This window comes from Hemicordylus capensis, chromosome 2 (assembly GCF_027244095.1).
Source record: "Hemicordylus capensis ecotype Gifberg chromosome 2, rHemCap1.1.pri, whole genome shotgun sequence".
NCBI lineage: Eukaryota > Metazoa > Chordata > Lepidosauria > Squamata > Cordylidae > Hemicordylus > Hemicordylus capensis.
Window position 1 is genome coordinate 289,429,617 of NC_069658.1, and position 15,456 is coordinate 289,445,072.

The window sequence follows — 15,456 nt, forward strand, 5'->3', positions numbered from 1 at the left end:
AACCCGGATGGCTTTAAGAGGGGTTTGGATGACTTCATGGAGGAGAGGTCTATCAATGGCTACTAGTCAGAGGGCTGTGGGCCACCTCCAGCCTCAAGGGTGTGCCTCTGAGTACCAGTTGCAGGGGAGCAATGGCAGGAGAGAGGGCACGCCCTCAACTCCTGCCTGTGGCTTCCAGCGGCATCTGGTGGGCCACTGTGCGAAACAGGATGCTGGTCTAGATGGTCCTTGAGCCTGATCCAGCAGGGCTGTTCTTATGTACCCAACTGGTGCCAGTCATTCACAAAGATTCTACTGTCCTTTGTCCTGAAGACTGCCCAATTATGTGGCCACATTGTAGAATGCAAACAACCTCTCTCAAGTTCTTGCATATCCAACTTAATGACATCTCATTAGCTACCTGCCTCTCTCTTTCATTGCTGACCTCTACTCCATCCATGACGCAAAGCAAATGAGTGGTGGAGGCATCAGTCTGGGTACCTAAAAACATGGGCATCCAGCAGGGGTGGGTGGGCAGTTAAGGACATAAGAACGTACAAACAGCCCTGCTGGATCAGGCCCAAGGCTCATTTAGTCCAGCACCCTGTTTCACATATTGGCCCACCAGATGCCACTGGAAGCCTACAGGCAGGAGCCGAGGACATGCCCAACTGGTATTCAGAGGCATCCTGCCTTTGAGGCTGGAGGTGGCCTGTAGGCCTCAGACTAGTAGCCATTGATAGACCTCTCCTCCATGAAGTTATCCAAACCCAGTTGTCTATCACAGATTCATAGTCAAATTACTGTGAAGCCATTTACATAATTTTATGCAGCTATTTATATGCACAGACTTTGTTCCCACCCCTGGAAAACTTCCTGTGGACACCAATGCCTTCCTGTTGCTTTGTGGACAGTGACAAATGAGGCAGCTATTTTACTTGCAGTTTTAATTCTTCTGGAACCAACCTAGATGCAGGCTGTACCATCACTAGTGTCCACTCCCAAGACCCACAAATGTCTACGGCAGCAATGAGTGTTAGCATTTCAGGCCCAGTCTGCTCTTCTACACACGCTAAGTAAACAAAACCATCTTTCATCCATGCCATTCCACCTGTCTCTCAGTGGATTCCCTTTCTGCTACAATGTATTTGACAGAACTTGAGATCAGAAAAGCTACAATAAATGAAATATGGGCAAAAGACATGTATTTTGCCAAACAGCAAGGAATGTCCTCAAGATGATGCACCTTCAGTGCTCACCTGATCTGCATCTTTCACCAGCTAGGCTTTTCTGTTTCCTAAGCACATCCAAAACTGTACTGAAGTGACCTACTTCTGTTCAACATTCCGCCTCCATAGCAACTGCATTGCGTTTAAGTTGAGAAAACAGCTGCTGTTGACTATACAGACACATCACAATGCAAATAATGCCAAAAGGGACCAGTGCTTCAAGACTTAAGTCAAGGCGGGGTGGGGGCTTTTGAGGCATCTGCCAGATGTCAAGGTTTTGTTGTGCTAACCTGTGCAGAAGAAGCAGTTCCTACAGACAAATAGGAAAGTTCCCCCAAATTGCCCATTTTGGTCTGACCAACCATATCAACAGAGGACTTGTGTCTTGGGCCATTCTCTTCCTAAAGCCTGACAGAAATCTCAAACCAGGAAGGGACTCAAATGTTTACGTCCTCATAAATTCTGTTTTTTGGTGATTTTTTTGTAAAACTTATTCATACATAGGCATCTCACCCAAGATTCAAACTCAATTTGTTTGAGTTTTGTTTCCTTCAGGGGGAAAAAAGCAAGCAAGCAAGCAAGCAAGCAACTCTGGCTAGTGAATGGGAAACTATGAAGCTCTTCCCCTGATCAAGTGGAAGGCTACCCTGTTATGTGGGGAGGAAGCCCAAAAGTGTTTACCTCCCTGCAGACAATCATATGGAACTCCCTGGGCAGGCCACCCAGGTGAGTGTGCCCAGATGAGTGGCGGCTTTGCTCGGGTGCTCCTGCACCTGGCCATGGCTTGTCTGGCAGTTCCGGGGGTCGGGCAAAGGGAAGTGCTGCCATGCAGAACCCTGACCCCCCACCCCGGAGCCTCAGTAATGCAATGTGTGAGTGCACGGTGTATTCCTGGCACCCTCTACCCCCTTCCCGAGTGTGTCTGCAATGAAAGCAGCCGGAGCAGACATACGGCTAGAAGAGCAGAGTTAATGGAGCATTCGCCCCGTTAACCTCATTTTAGAGGGAGGGCATTTAGGCGGGCTTGCCGCCAGGAGCCGCACAGCTCCTGTTGTTGCACACGAAGGCTGGGCTCCCTTAGCCTGGTTTCTGCTGCTCGTGAGAAACGCCTCTATATGTGGTTTATAAAATCCTGTCCCATTTATTTTCTTCCTGGTACCCTGCACACTGAGTTGAAAATCTTTTTTGGTTCTTGTAACAGCTCTGCTCTCTCTTTATCAGCAAGCATGCCATGTTTAGCAAGACTGTCCTTACCTAACGTGCTATAGTGGAGCTTTAGTCTCATTCTGCATTCTCCACAGGGCTAAGTTTCCTAAGCAAGGGAGGAATGTATTGTTCCTTTGCATGCTCAGTCTGCACTGTTTAATACAGCAACACCACACAAAACCATGTTATCATATTATGCAACAGTAGATAAGCTACAAAGCAAAAGGTCTTGAAGCTCCATAGAGATGGCATTTAATCAGTTGCTTCTCTGCAGGGGTGGGCACTGCCCTGGGAACCCAAAGTCAGAAGAGGATCTACCCAACCAAACCCTGAACTTAAGTGCCCACCTTCTCCATAATACTTGCACCATGATTGCCTTCTCCCAGCACCTCCCCATCAACTGTAAGTGGTGTGGCTTCTGGGGGGGTTGCTCCTGCTTGCAGATGGAGGGGGTTCTGGGAGAAGGTAGCAACAGCAGAAGTCTCTTTCCTGAAATAGTTGTGCTGCTGCTGCCACCTTCCCTTGCTCTTTTCATCCACAAATTGACTTCCTCCCAAAGGATCCTAAAATGATGCTAAGGCCTCTGGGAGAAAGCCTGACTGACTCCCCTCACCGACGGGGAGGATAGGAGAAGGAGCTGCCACAGCCACTGAGGGGCTCAGTGGTGGCAGCTCCACCTCCTCACCTTCCCCATCAGTGAACAGGAGGACTCAGTGGCATCTCCCTTTCTTCCTATCCTCCAAGGGTGGCCAGAAGAGGAGCCGTGGTCAAAGATTCCCCTTATTTGCCAATGTGAAGAATGAGAAGGAGTTGCCACCACAACCGCATAGATCCACCTATTCGCTAATGGGGAAGAGGAGCCACCTTCCTGCCTGCCCATCTACTGGTCAGAAGTCCCCCCACATGAGGGCATGGCGCTTATGGGCTGAAAGTCCCCTCAGACTTGGGCTGGCCCTGTTTTCTCTGTATTCTGGTGTTCTGTAACTGCTCACTGACTTTTCAGAGCCCAACAAAATTAATCTTGCATTCTTTTTCCACTCAGCTTGTGAATGCTGCTTGGATCAAGTTGCCTCTCTTAGGTGCAATGCCAAGTGGAATCACCCCTTTCAGCCTTTTAGATTTACACTTGTTAGTTTGTTCAGTCACATTAGTGCTGGTGCCCCCAAACCATGAATCTCTCATTGCCTGCCCATCTCAATCTTATGTATTTATCAGCCCTGGCTTTACCAGCTATGTCTAGTTTTTAACAAAGTGGGAGAGAAGCTCAAGTCACACACAGCTAGAATTTTAGAAAATTAACCATGTATTGGATCTGAAGCCTTAAATGTGAGATCGAAATAAACCAAGCAGAAATGATTCTTCCAGATGTTGCTTTTGTTTGTACTCTCCATTACAGCCTAAATACTTGAAGGGGGAAATGCGTTTGGCCAAACTGTTAATATCAGGTTAAGTAATGCCAAGCCACAAGAAAAGCAAGTCCCTGCATCACCAGGCTGCTTGCCAAAGTAATCAGAATAATATCATTTTTCCATGCCTACCCAGATTATGTCCTGCATGCCAGGATGTCCTAATAATACATACTGAAAAACAAGGCAAAGGACAGTCCTCTAAAAGTCACTCTAACCAAATAGGGGAAATCTCTGGAAGGAAGCTGCAGAGCTCTCCACTTTGGGATGCAGGCCAGTTCCAGCTTGCCGCCTCTGTGAACATCAGGGACAATGCTTCTGAGTTAGGCCAAGGGCCATGACAGAGTGGATGAAAGAAATGGCACACTGCCATGTGCCTCAGGGTACTAAAGCAACTCAGAAGCATAGATGGTTAGACACATGGTGCATTTCCCCTCCATAGGTCTCAGTGGAAATGCTCAACATCGTGACCCTCTAAATGCTCAGTGAAAGGTTTTGCTTTTGCATTTCACATGTCTATGTTTTCAGGCGTGTATATGAACCCTTTTGGGTTTTTAATAGCACATGTCTACTGCCACACACCAAAGGCCACAGTTCCTCTGAGGAGAAACAATACAGCTAAGAACAATGCAAAGCAGAGGATCTTAGGGATATGAACTCCACCTTGTCTCTTCTGAGGGGCTTTCTGAGATTGCTTCATTTGAAATCAAATGGTGGGAGCCCACAACCTGCCACCAAACAAGCCTGGTATCACTACCCTTTCCTCATCATCAGGTCTGGGTTCAGGAAGAGGAAGTGTTCCTTTTGAAAGCTTAAGTTCTTGCTGCAGGGTTATTAAAGCATACTGCGAACCCATGTGTCCTGCTCCTTCCCATGTGAGAGAAAATAAGGTATGAGCTTTCAGATAAATAACTTTTCTTTGACTTTAGTTACAACCTGAAGTCAACCAATCCTTGTCTAGACTGAGGGAGGCTCACTGCAACATGGAAGAAACTCCTGTGTAACACCTTGCCTGACTCTTCATAACTTGGTCTCACACAGACTTTTTCAAGCAACCAGGAGTTACTACAGAGCATAAGAAGAAGCACTAGGCTGACCCAGCAACACAAGAAAGAACAGGATGGCAGTCCCCGTTTAGCAGGATTCTGTTCTATCCAGTGGCGTTTTTACCTCTGGACTTCAGGGCTGAAGTCCAGGTTCTCCACACCCCCTGGGGGCCTCCCAAATACTCTTTCATTTGTCCTGGGTAGTGTGGTGATTATGACCTGTGCCGGGTGCTTTATAGATGGAGAGTGGGAAAAGAAAAGTGTGGGATGGGAATATGTTAAGTTGCATATTGAAATGTTTCTGCTACTGAATATTTGCACAAATACACCCAATCTGTTAAGAGAGAGAGAGAGAGAGAGAGAGAGAGAGAGAGGAGGATGCTTAACTTGCAGTGGGAGGGGAGCCTCCAGCAAGGGTGTGTGTGCTCCAAAGGCCCTAAGGTCCAGGCTCCCAAATTACCTCTCTGGTTCTATCAGAAGTCCTAGTGTTAGAAGTAGGAGATTCCTCCACGTCTTCTCTGACTCTCTGAAAGCTGCTCGATTCACCAACACCACAAGTTCACATCTCTATTCTTAAAATCTTTAACCCACTACTTTCTCTAGAATGTTGACCCAGCCTATCTTGTACCTCCACCTGCTCTCCCTTCACATTATTGGCCTTTCTTTGACACTGAGGCCAATTGGGAGTAACTACAGCAGACCATTTTGAAAGAAACATGTGGTGGCTGTTCAGTCTTCTGAACAACATAGGTCAACCAGAGCATCTGACTGAGGTACCTGGAATGAAGTGTATGAAGACTGAACATTTTCATACATTCATTCATTCAATTTCTATACCGCCCTTCAAAAAATGGCTCAGGGTGGTTTACACAGAGAAATAATAAATAAATATGATGGATCTCTGTCTCCAAAGGGCTCACAATCTAAAATTTTGTTCCCAGCTTGGCAGGACTGCCGAATTTCACTCAGCCAAATGGCAATGATCACTTCAGAGGGCCAAAATGATTTGGCCACTTTTGAGCTAGACAGTTCCCTTCACCCTATCCTACCACCACTTCTGGCTGAATGTATAATAGATAGTGATTATATTTATATCACATTTTCTGTTCCTACGGGAAAATTCAAGACCGTATACAATACAATTTCGTCAAAAGTAGTTAATGGAAAGGTCTCTCCTTTACTCTCTACGGTCAGTACAAAGTAACTGGCTGTTACTGGAGTCAGAGAGGGAGGAACCAGGCAGCAGTTAGGCCAGGCACGATAGGGAAAGGGTCTTGATACAAGGACAAGTTGTCCATCTTGGAATAGTCTGTCAACAGCAAAAACATGAACCATTTTACCAGAAGAGGCAGGGGAAGGGGTGTGTGTGTGTTGTTTTGCCATACGTATTGTGTCAGATTCCAACGCCCCATTGGTTTTTAAATGGTGGCTTAACAGACTCATTAAGCTTCCTCCTTTCCCTATTATTCACAGTACCCGCTTTCTTCATAAAGAAAAGAATAAAGCCTGCAGAGTCTAATTGCCCCAGCACTTCCGCACATAGAGTGCTCTGGCGTGTGCTATTATTGCTCCAATGTATAACATTTTCCTTTGGGAGCACAGTGGGAACACGGTAAGATGAATCACTTCTGTATAAGTTAAACTGATTAGGTACGAAAACACTAAGTCACCTTGAACCCTCCCAACAGTCTGCAAAAATGCAATTGAAAACCCATAAGTGGCCCCCTGCATATGTTTAAGGAAATAATTAATATGCTGTTGCCCTTCTTAGCAGATTGTACTGCTCATTTTAAGAAGTGTACTGCAAGCAGCAAAATAGAGAGGAACGGTATCCGTACAGCACTGCAAAAGACTGTTCTCCCACCCCTTAACAATGCAACAACTACATGATTTAGTGAGCCTGACAGATGATCTTCAATAAGATATTGACAGTGGAAGTGTGACTCTGCTGATCCTTTCGGATCTCTCAGCAGCCATGGTATTTTTCTGAGGTGCCTGAGGGAGGTGGGATTGTTTTACAGTGATTCTATTCCTACCTCTCTGATAGATTCCAGATGGTGTCACTTGGAGACTGTTGCTCTGCAAAGTGAGAATTAATGTATGGAGTTCCACAAGGCTCCATGTTTGCTCCAGTTTTCTAAGGTTTACATGAAACTGCTGGAAGAGATCATCAGGAGATTTGATGCAAAGTGTTATCAATATGCAGAAGTTGAATCCAAATAAGATGGGTACTGATGGGTGGGGCAGTCAGGACCCAAGAGGTAGTTTAGATCTGCCTGTTCTGGACTGGGTTACACTCTCCCCAAAAAGAACAAGTATGTAGCATGGGTGTGCCCCTGGTTCCAAAACTCTCTCTGGTTTCTCAGGTTGAGGCAGTGGCCAGGAACGCTTTTTATCAGCTTTGGCTGATACATCAGCTACACCCATTTCTGGAGGTAAATGACCTTACAACAGTGGTGCATATGCTCATAACATCCGGGCTTGACTACTGTAATGCACTCTATATGGGGCTGCCTTTATAAATAGTCTGGAAACTACAATTGGTACAGAATGTGGCAGTCAGACTGGTCTCTGGGATAACCCAAAGAGACCAAATAACACAGATCTTAAAAGAACCACAATGGCTCAAGATATCTATCTATTTATCAAACTGATACCCCGCCCAAACTTGCGTCGCTGGGCGGCATGTTTCAGAGCGAAATGCAAAGTGTTGGTTATTACCTATAAAGCCCTTAACAGCTTCGGTACAAGGTGCTTGAGAGACCGCCGCCTTTGTCATGAAACCTGCCACCTGTTACAATTTTCTGGCATGTGCTACATTACAGTTGCCGCCGGCTCATTGGTAGCAACTCAGGACCGGGCCTTCTCTGTGGCTGCCCCAGGGCTTTGGAATATGCTCTCTGTCAAAATAAGAGCATCTCTATCTGCTGTTTAAAAAGACCCTCTACCTATTTTCTCAGGCTTTTAACTGAAATGAATTCTGAACTGTTTAATTGTTTTTATCCTGTGATATTGTTTTAACTGCTTTAATTCTGTGAAATTGTTTTGTTTTTATTCTGGTTTGTATTTGTTGTGTTTTAAATTATGTACACTATATTATGCAGTATATCAAATATGATATATAAATAAAATGATTTTTAATTGTAGATGTAGGCTTTCAAGTCACCTAGACCAAAAAAACCCCGACCCAAAATCTATTTTTGTTACAAAGGCAGGTATTATGGCCCTATCCCACCCACCCAGCACAGTACCTTCAGTTACTGTTGCTGGTGTCTATCTTAAGTTTCTTTTTAAGATTGTGAGCCCTTTGGGGACAGGGATCCATATTATTTATTTGTTATTTCTCTGTGTGAGAAATGAGCCATTTTTGGAAGGGCAGTATTGAAATCTAAACAAACAAACCAACAAACAAACCAACAAACCACTCTCTTCAATCACTTTAGTTCTGTTTTTTCAATGCCAAGACCTAGTCCCACACTGCATGCTCATTCATATAGATCTAAGGAGATACATGAGATTTTCAATATGGGAATAGATGTTCATGTGTAGTAAACCCTAGTACACATAATTAAAAGCAGATGTGCGGTCTGGCTTCCTGATTAGTGTAAACAGGGGGGAAAAACACTAGTACAACACTAGCATTCTACAACAACAAAAAATAGATGCAGGCCCACACTTACAGAAATCCCAGCAAACCAGATTTGTATAGCTTGCACACTGTAGAGCAGGCCTGTACAACATGCGGCCCGGGGGCCGGATGCAGCCCGCGAGGCCTTTTTTCCTGGCCCCGGGGCTATTTCCTCTTCCTCCCCCTGCTGCTTAAAAAACACCTCCTCAAATAAAATTCCAGCCGCTGCACGGCCAAGAAGATGGCTGCGGGGTTGCGGGTGTTCTTCCTTACCCTCCCCCACAGCAACAGTGGTGCACAGCAGCAGAAACCAGAGCGACACTCGGGCCTGCCATTTGGCCCGGTGTTGCTTCCCAACTGCGAGGCGCGCCTGCACAGTTAAGTCTCTTAAGTCTCTCTCTCCCCCACCAAGACCGCTCCATTCTCTCTCGCTCGCTTTCTCTCTCACTCTCTCCCACCAAGACCGCTCCGTTCTCTCTCTCTCTCCCACCAAGACTGCTCCATTCTCTCTCCCCCATCAAGACTGCTCCATTCTCTCTCTCTCCCACTGACCGCCCCATTCTCTCTCTCTCTCCCCCGCCAAGACTGCTCCGTTCTCTCTCTCTCTCTCTCCCCCGCCAAGACTGCTCCGTTCTCTCTCTCTCTCTCTCCCCCGCCAAGACTGCTCCGTTCTCTCTCTCTCTCTCTCCCCCGCCAAGACTGCTCCGTTCTCTCTCTCTCTCTCTCCCCCGCCAAGACTGCTCCGTTCTCTCTCTCTCTCTCTCCCCCGCCAAGACTGCTCCGTTCTCTCTCTCTCTCTCTCCCCCGCCAAGACTGCTCCGTTCTCTCTCTCTCTCTCTCCCCCGCCAAGACTGCTCCGTTCTCTCTCTCTCTCTCTCCCCCGCCAAGACTGCTCCGTTCTCTCTCTCTCTCTCTCCCCCGCCAAGACTGCTCCGTTCTCTCTCTCTCTCTCTCCCCCGCCAAGACTGCTCCGTTCTCTCTCTCTCTCTCTCCCCCGCCAAGACTGCTCCGTTCTCTCTCTCTCTCTCTCCCCCGCCAAGACTGCTCCGTTCTCTCTCTCTCTCTCTCCCCCGCCAAGACTGCTCCGTTCTCTCTCTCTCTCTCTCCCCCGCCAAGACTGCTCCGTTCTCTCTCTCTCTCTCTCTCCCCCGCCAAGACTGCTCCGTTCTCTCTCTCTCTCTCTCTCCCCCGCCAAGACTGCTCCGTTCTCTCTCTCTCTCTCTCTCCCCCGCCAAGACTGCTCCGTTCTCTCTCTCTCTCTCTCTCCCCCGCCAAGACTGCTCCGTTCTCTCTCTCTCTCTCTCTCCCCCGCCAAGACTGCTCCGTTCTCTCTCTCTCTCTCTCTCCCCCGCCAAGACTGCTCCGTTCTCTCTCTCTCTCTCCCGCCAAGACTGCTCCGTTCTCTCTCTCTCTCTCTCTCCCGCCAAGACTGCTCCGTTCTCTCTCTCTCTCTCTCTCCCGCCAAGACTGCTCCGTTCTCTCTCTCTCTCTCTCTCCCGCCAAGACTGCTCCGTTCTCTCTCTCTCTCTCTCTCCCGCCAAGACTGCTCCGTTCTCTCTCTCTCTCTCTCTCCCGCCAAGACTGCTCCGTTCTCTCTCTCTCTCTCTCTCCCGCCAAGACTGCTCCGTTCTCTCTCTCTCTCTCTCTCCCGCCAAGACTGCTCCGTTCTCTCTCTCTCTCTCTCTCCCGCCAAGACTGCTCCGTTCTCTCTCTCTCTCTCTCTCCCGCCAAGACTGCTCCGTTCTCTCTCTCTCTCTCCCCCGCCAAGACTGCTCCGTTCTCTCTCTCTCTCTCCCCCGCCAAGACTGCTCCGTTCTCTCTCTCTCTCTCCCCCGCCAAGACTGCTCCGTTCTCTCTCTCTCTCTCTCCCCCGCCAAGACTGCTCCGTTCTCTCTCTCTCTCTCCCCCGCCAAGACTGCTCCGTTCTCTCTCTCTCTCTCTCCCCCGCCAAGACTGCTCCGTTCTCTCTCTCTCTCTCTCCCCCGCCAAGACTGCTCCGTTCTCTCTCTCTCTCTCTCTCCCGCCAAGACTGCTCCGTTCTCTCTCTCTCTCTCCCGCCAAGACTGCTCCGTTCTCTCTCTCTCTCTCCCGCCAAGACTGCTCCGTTCTCTCTCTCTCTCTCCCGCCAAGACTGCTCCGTTCTCTCTCTCTCTCTCCCGCCAAGACTGCTCCGTTGCTGCATTCTCTCTCTCCCACCAAGACTGCTCCATGCTCACTCTCACACACCCAAGACTGCTCCATTCTCTCTCTCTCTCTCTCACCAAGACTGCTCCATGTTCACTCTCACACACCCACCAAGACTGCTCCATTCTCTCTCTCTCTCCCCCACCAAGACTGCTCCATGCTCACTCTCTCACACACACACCAAGACTGCACCATTCTCTCTCTCTCTCTCTCTCTCTCTCTCTGGCCAAGCCTCCTGCTGCATCCTTTCCATCTTTCTTTCCCCTTCTCCATTCTTTTCCAAAATTATGAGAAGAGGTTCTCATCCCCCCCCCAAGTGTTCCATGTTTTGTGTGATGATTTGGCAGAGGTGGGAAGGAAGAACAATGCATTTTATTACGTATTTTGTACAGATTGTATAATATTTATATTATTAGAATGAATTTTAATTCAACTTATTTCATATTAATTTAAATCAATCTTGGCCTGCCAGAACATCAAAAGTTAAATATTGATTAAATTCATTTTTAATTCATTTTTAATTCATTTCACTTTACTTCAGTTGATTGGTTGATTGATTGATATTAAGTGTTACTCTAATAATCACCGCCCTAGGAATTGACCTCGGTCCCCATGAACCAAGTCACGGTTGGTTTCGGCCCGCCAGGTCATTTGAGTTGTGCAGGGCTGCTGTAGTGTCTCATACATACATTTTCCCTAAACAACTGGAAACATCTCTTCAATCAATTTCTTCTGAGTTGCAACCAGCATTAATCCAACAAAAGACAAGTTGAGAATCTATTAGGACTCTTGAATGTTTTGCTAAAAATAAGGATAGGTAATCAAAGAGACTGCTAGAGATTGAAAGCAGTAGAAGGTAGAACAATAAATATGTTATGAAGTTGCCCACTGGTAGCAGCTTTCTGGCAGGATGCTGGTAACAAATCAGCCAGCATGGTGCAGTGTTTAGAATGTTGGACTAGAACTGAGGAGACCCAAATCCAAATTCCCATTCAGCTATGAAACTCACAGGGTGATTCTGGGCCAGTCACTTATCTCTTAACCCAACTTACCTCATTGGGTTGTTGTTGTGATGATAAACATAACCATGTGTACTACTATGGGCTCCTTGGAGGAAGAGCAGGATATAAATTTAAACAAATACATATATTACATAACCTAACCAATCTGTAGAAAATCTTCAAATTGTAGAATCATGTAGAATTGTAGATTCAAACTGTATAAAATCTTCCCATTAAGACAGATATTCTCAAACTCAGCTCATAAACTGTATGGTATTCAAGCATTATAAGTGGTTTATCCTAAGAGTGCTGCTAACAGCCAAATGATTAGTTTTCAGCTGGAAGTCAAGAACTCCATTGGATATAAGTGATGACAGCAGGGCATGCTCAACTTAGAACTACATGCAAGGGTAAAGTACTACAAACGTGGGTCCCTAGACTGCTTCAAATATTCGGTAAGATTACCTCAAAACATGAGGATTTATCATTATACGACTAAGAACATACTAACTCATGCAGTAAGCTACCTCTTTCCACCCCGCTTTCTCATTAATTATTTGTCCATCTGGTGCTATAGTTTTAGGGTTGAGGGTTAGAGAGGGGATAAAACGGATGTGCAATTTGTATGCTGCAAGAAAAGGGTTAACTGAATTTGTTTCTATTGTTTAGGAAAAATAAGAAAAGGTGGTAATAATTCATTTTAAAGAATGAGAATAAGTATGGCATGCACACTGTGGGCTTTACAAAGGCACTATCCATTTAGCAGTTTCAGAACCTAAGAAAGAAACACAGAGAGGACAGACATAACTCTGTGGCTCTTACGAGTTAGTATGGGCCATCATATCTATATATCTGTCTTCTATATAGCTATATATTTATTTCACTAGGACAGTCCATGCATAGATGGGGAATGCGTAGGAGGGGAATGCGTCGGGGAATGGGGAATGCGTAGAAGGGGAATGGGTCGGGGAAAACTCGTGAGAGCTGCCAAACTCTCTCAAGGAACTCTCGCAGAGAGGCAGGGGGAGAAGCAAACTGGCCCAGAAGGTTGTGGGGCAGGTGGTGAGGGGGTTAAGGTTAGGGTGGGTGGCGAGGCTTAGGAGGAAGCAGAGGCTGACAGGCGAAGTAGCTGTTGGGCTAAGGAGGAGGGCGGCCCTGGCCTGGCCGCTGGGAAAAGGAGGGAGAAAGTTGTGGTGGGGGGAAGGAAAGCACTTCTGGTGGGCAGGGATGGAAAGTTGAGAGGAGGTGGGCGGCAGAGCCGCACTGCCGAGATGAGCCCAGGTGGGCGGGGAGGGAAAGGCAAGAACAGGGGCCACGCCGCTGAGAGGAGCCTGGCTGGGTGCCCGGTGGGGAAGGAAATCGCTCCCGGCGGTGGGGAGGGAAAGGTGAGAGGAGGTGGGCGCCAGCAAGGGAAGGAAAGCACGGCGACAAACTAGCGGCGCAGGTGCTATGCGCCGTGTCTGCTAGTATTCCCTAAAAAGGAGAGAAAAAAACAAAAGCAATTTTCCCTAATGTGTGCACCTGTTTCATTTGCATCTCTCCTTTCTCCAGGGAACACAGGTAGGAGCATAATGCCAACAGAAACCCCATCCTCAAAGTTTATTGTAATGTGTCCTGCACTGAAATCTAACAGAACTTTGTAGATCCCCAAATTCTTTGATTATGGTATTACAGCAGACTGTATTACGATTACAGCTACAGTAAAGCATTCACAGCCTTGAATTATTAGGCCAGAGCACTAGGGTTGTGCAAATAGATTCGCTTCCAAATGGACTCGGGTCAAATCAGGGGTGATTTGCAGATTCAGCCCTGAATTGAATCACCCTCAAAATAGAAGACCCAATTCAGGGTCGAGGAGAATCACCTCCAATTCAACCCAAATCGATTCGGGCAATTTGAATGCCATTTTGAGGCATTTGGTTGGGAAAATGGGCCTCAAAATGGCACTTCTTTCTGGGGAGAGCAGGTCTACCAATTGGGATCAGTGGGTAGACCAGTCCTCTGTTCCAGACTTGGTGTGTCAACCCACCTCAGAGGACAAGTCTACCCAAGTAGACCTATCATAGGAACATAGAAAGCTGCCATATACTGAGTCAGACCATTGGTCTATCTAGCTCAGTATTGTCTTCACAGACTGGTAGCGGCTTCTCCAAGGTTGCAGGCAGGAATCTCTCTCAGCCCTATCTTGGAGTAGCCAGGGAGGGAACTTGAAACCTTCTGCTCTTCCCAGAGCGGCTCCATCCCCCGGGGGGGTGGGTGGGTGGGTGGGAATCTTAACAGTGCTCATACTTCTAGTCTCCTATTCATATGCAACCAGGGTGGACCCTGCTTAGCTAAGGCAACAAGTTATGCTTGCTACCACAAGACCAGCTCTCCTCTCCTTGGAGGATAGCTCCAAGACCAGCTATCTTCTGAGGCAGACTGATGCACTAAGTCCGGAGTGGAGGGCTGGTCTACCCACCAATTTCAATTGGTAGACCAGCTCTCCCCAGAAAAATCCCAGTTTGAGAGCTGGTCTACCAATTGGGATTGGTGGGTAGACCAAGCTGGCTGTTTTCAACAAATCAATTGGGGGTGGGGGGGCACATGTGATTAGATTTGACCTCAAATCGAATCACAGTCTTTGATTTGTGTACACCCCTACAGAGAGCACTAGCTGAAAAAATACAAGACTCACTGCCTGATGAATTCCAGTCTTCACTTGTTCACTCAACATGCCTTCAAACACAAAGGAATCTCCATATCTTTCGGCCTATGGGGGGGAAAGGAGAGGAAGAAAGTTGATCAGATTTGCAAGTTGGTTGCACAAATGTTTTTATTCTCAAGATGCCCAAAGAAAACATCAAATGAGACAATTAAGTGCACAATGGCCTTTATTCCGTTCTTTCTAATATCAGTTTGGAGCTTACTATTCAAGAAACAGCACATCATAGCTAGACACAAGGGATAAGAAGATCACATAGCTGTGTGAAGTCAAGAGGTTTTTAAAAATTGTGCTCTTGCACCGAAGTTCTCTTTTAAACATATCAGGTGTGTCACATGTTGCACAAGTGCAAACATACTTGTGCCAGCACAGCATTAGTCTTAAATGAGAGGTCCAGGACTTAGCACAACTAGCTAGTGCAGTAACATTGCGCTAGTACAACGTCCTTGCACAAGCACAGCATTAGTCAGGATATTCAACCCGTCAACATTTCTACTTCTGTTGAAAGGAGTAGCATTTTGACTGTCCTAAATTCCACTACAGTGGTCCCTCTACTTACGAAATTAATCCGTTCCGAATGCACATTTGTAAGTCGAAAAATTCGTAAGTCGAAAAGCGGTTTCCCATAGGAATGCATTGGGAATGGATTAATGCGTTCCGGAGCCTAGAAAAAAGACCCAGACCCCCAGTAAGGCTTGCAAACTGCACAGGAACATTTCTTTTCAAGAATAAACAGGCAGTAAACAGGCAGGCAAGTCAAGGAAACCGCATGTAAAATTTGTAAGTCGAGGAAACCCCATCTAAAAATTTGTAAGTCGAGGAAACCCCATCTAAAAATTTGTAAGTCGAAAAAACCGCATCTAAAACCGGATCTAAAACTGCCGTTTGTAACTCGAAAAATACTTATGTCGAGTAGTTTGTAAGTCGAGGGACCACTGTATTTAGAAAATGGTAATAAGGAGGTTTGCTGCAACTAAAGCTTTAGGGCACAATTCAACACATCATAAGCGTACTATGGATTTTAGTGCAGCAAAATCCACTGGACTGTGTTCTGAAAGCTTTCAAAATTCAAC

The 15,456-nt window shown here is 46.7% G+C and overlaps 1 protein-coding gene across 3 annotated transcripts in view; it reads right to left on the reverse strand.

Annotated features, from left to right (window-relative positions):
- The window catches only part of SUMF1 (sulfatase modifying factor 1), a 122,420-nt gene that overhangs the window by 70,126 nt on the left and 36,838 nt on the right, over positions 1–15,456 (reverse strand). For all 3 annotated transcript variants that reach the window (XM_053300237.1, XM_053300236.1, XM_053300235.1), the window contains exon 3: positions 14,357–14,431. In XM_053300237.1, coding sequence (XP_053156212.1) covers positions 14,357–14,431 — 75 coding nt within the window. The remainder of the gene's footprint in view (positions 1–14,356; positions 14,432–15,456) is intronic.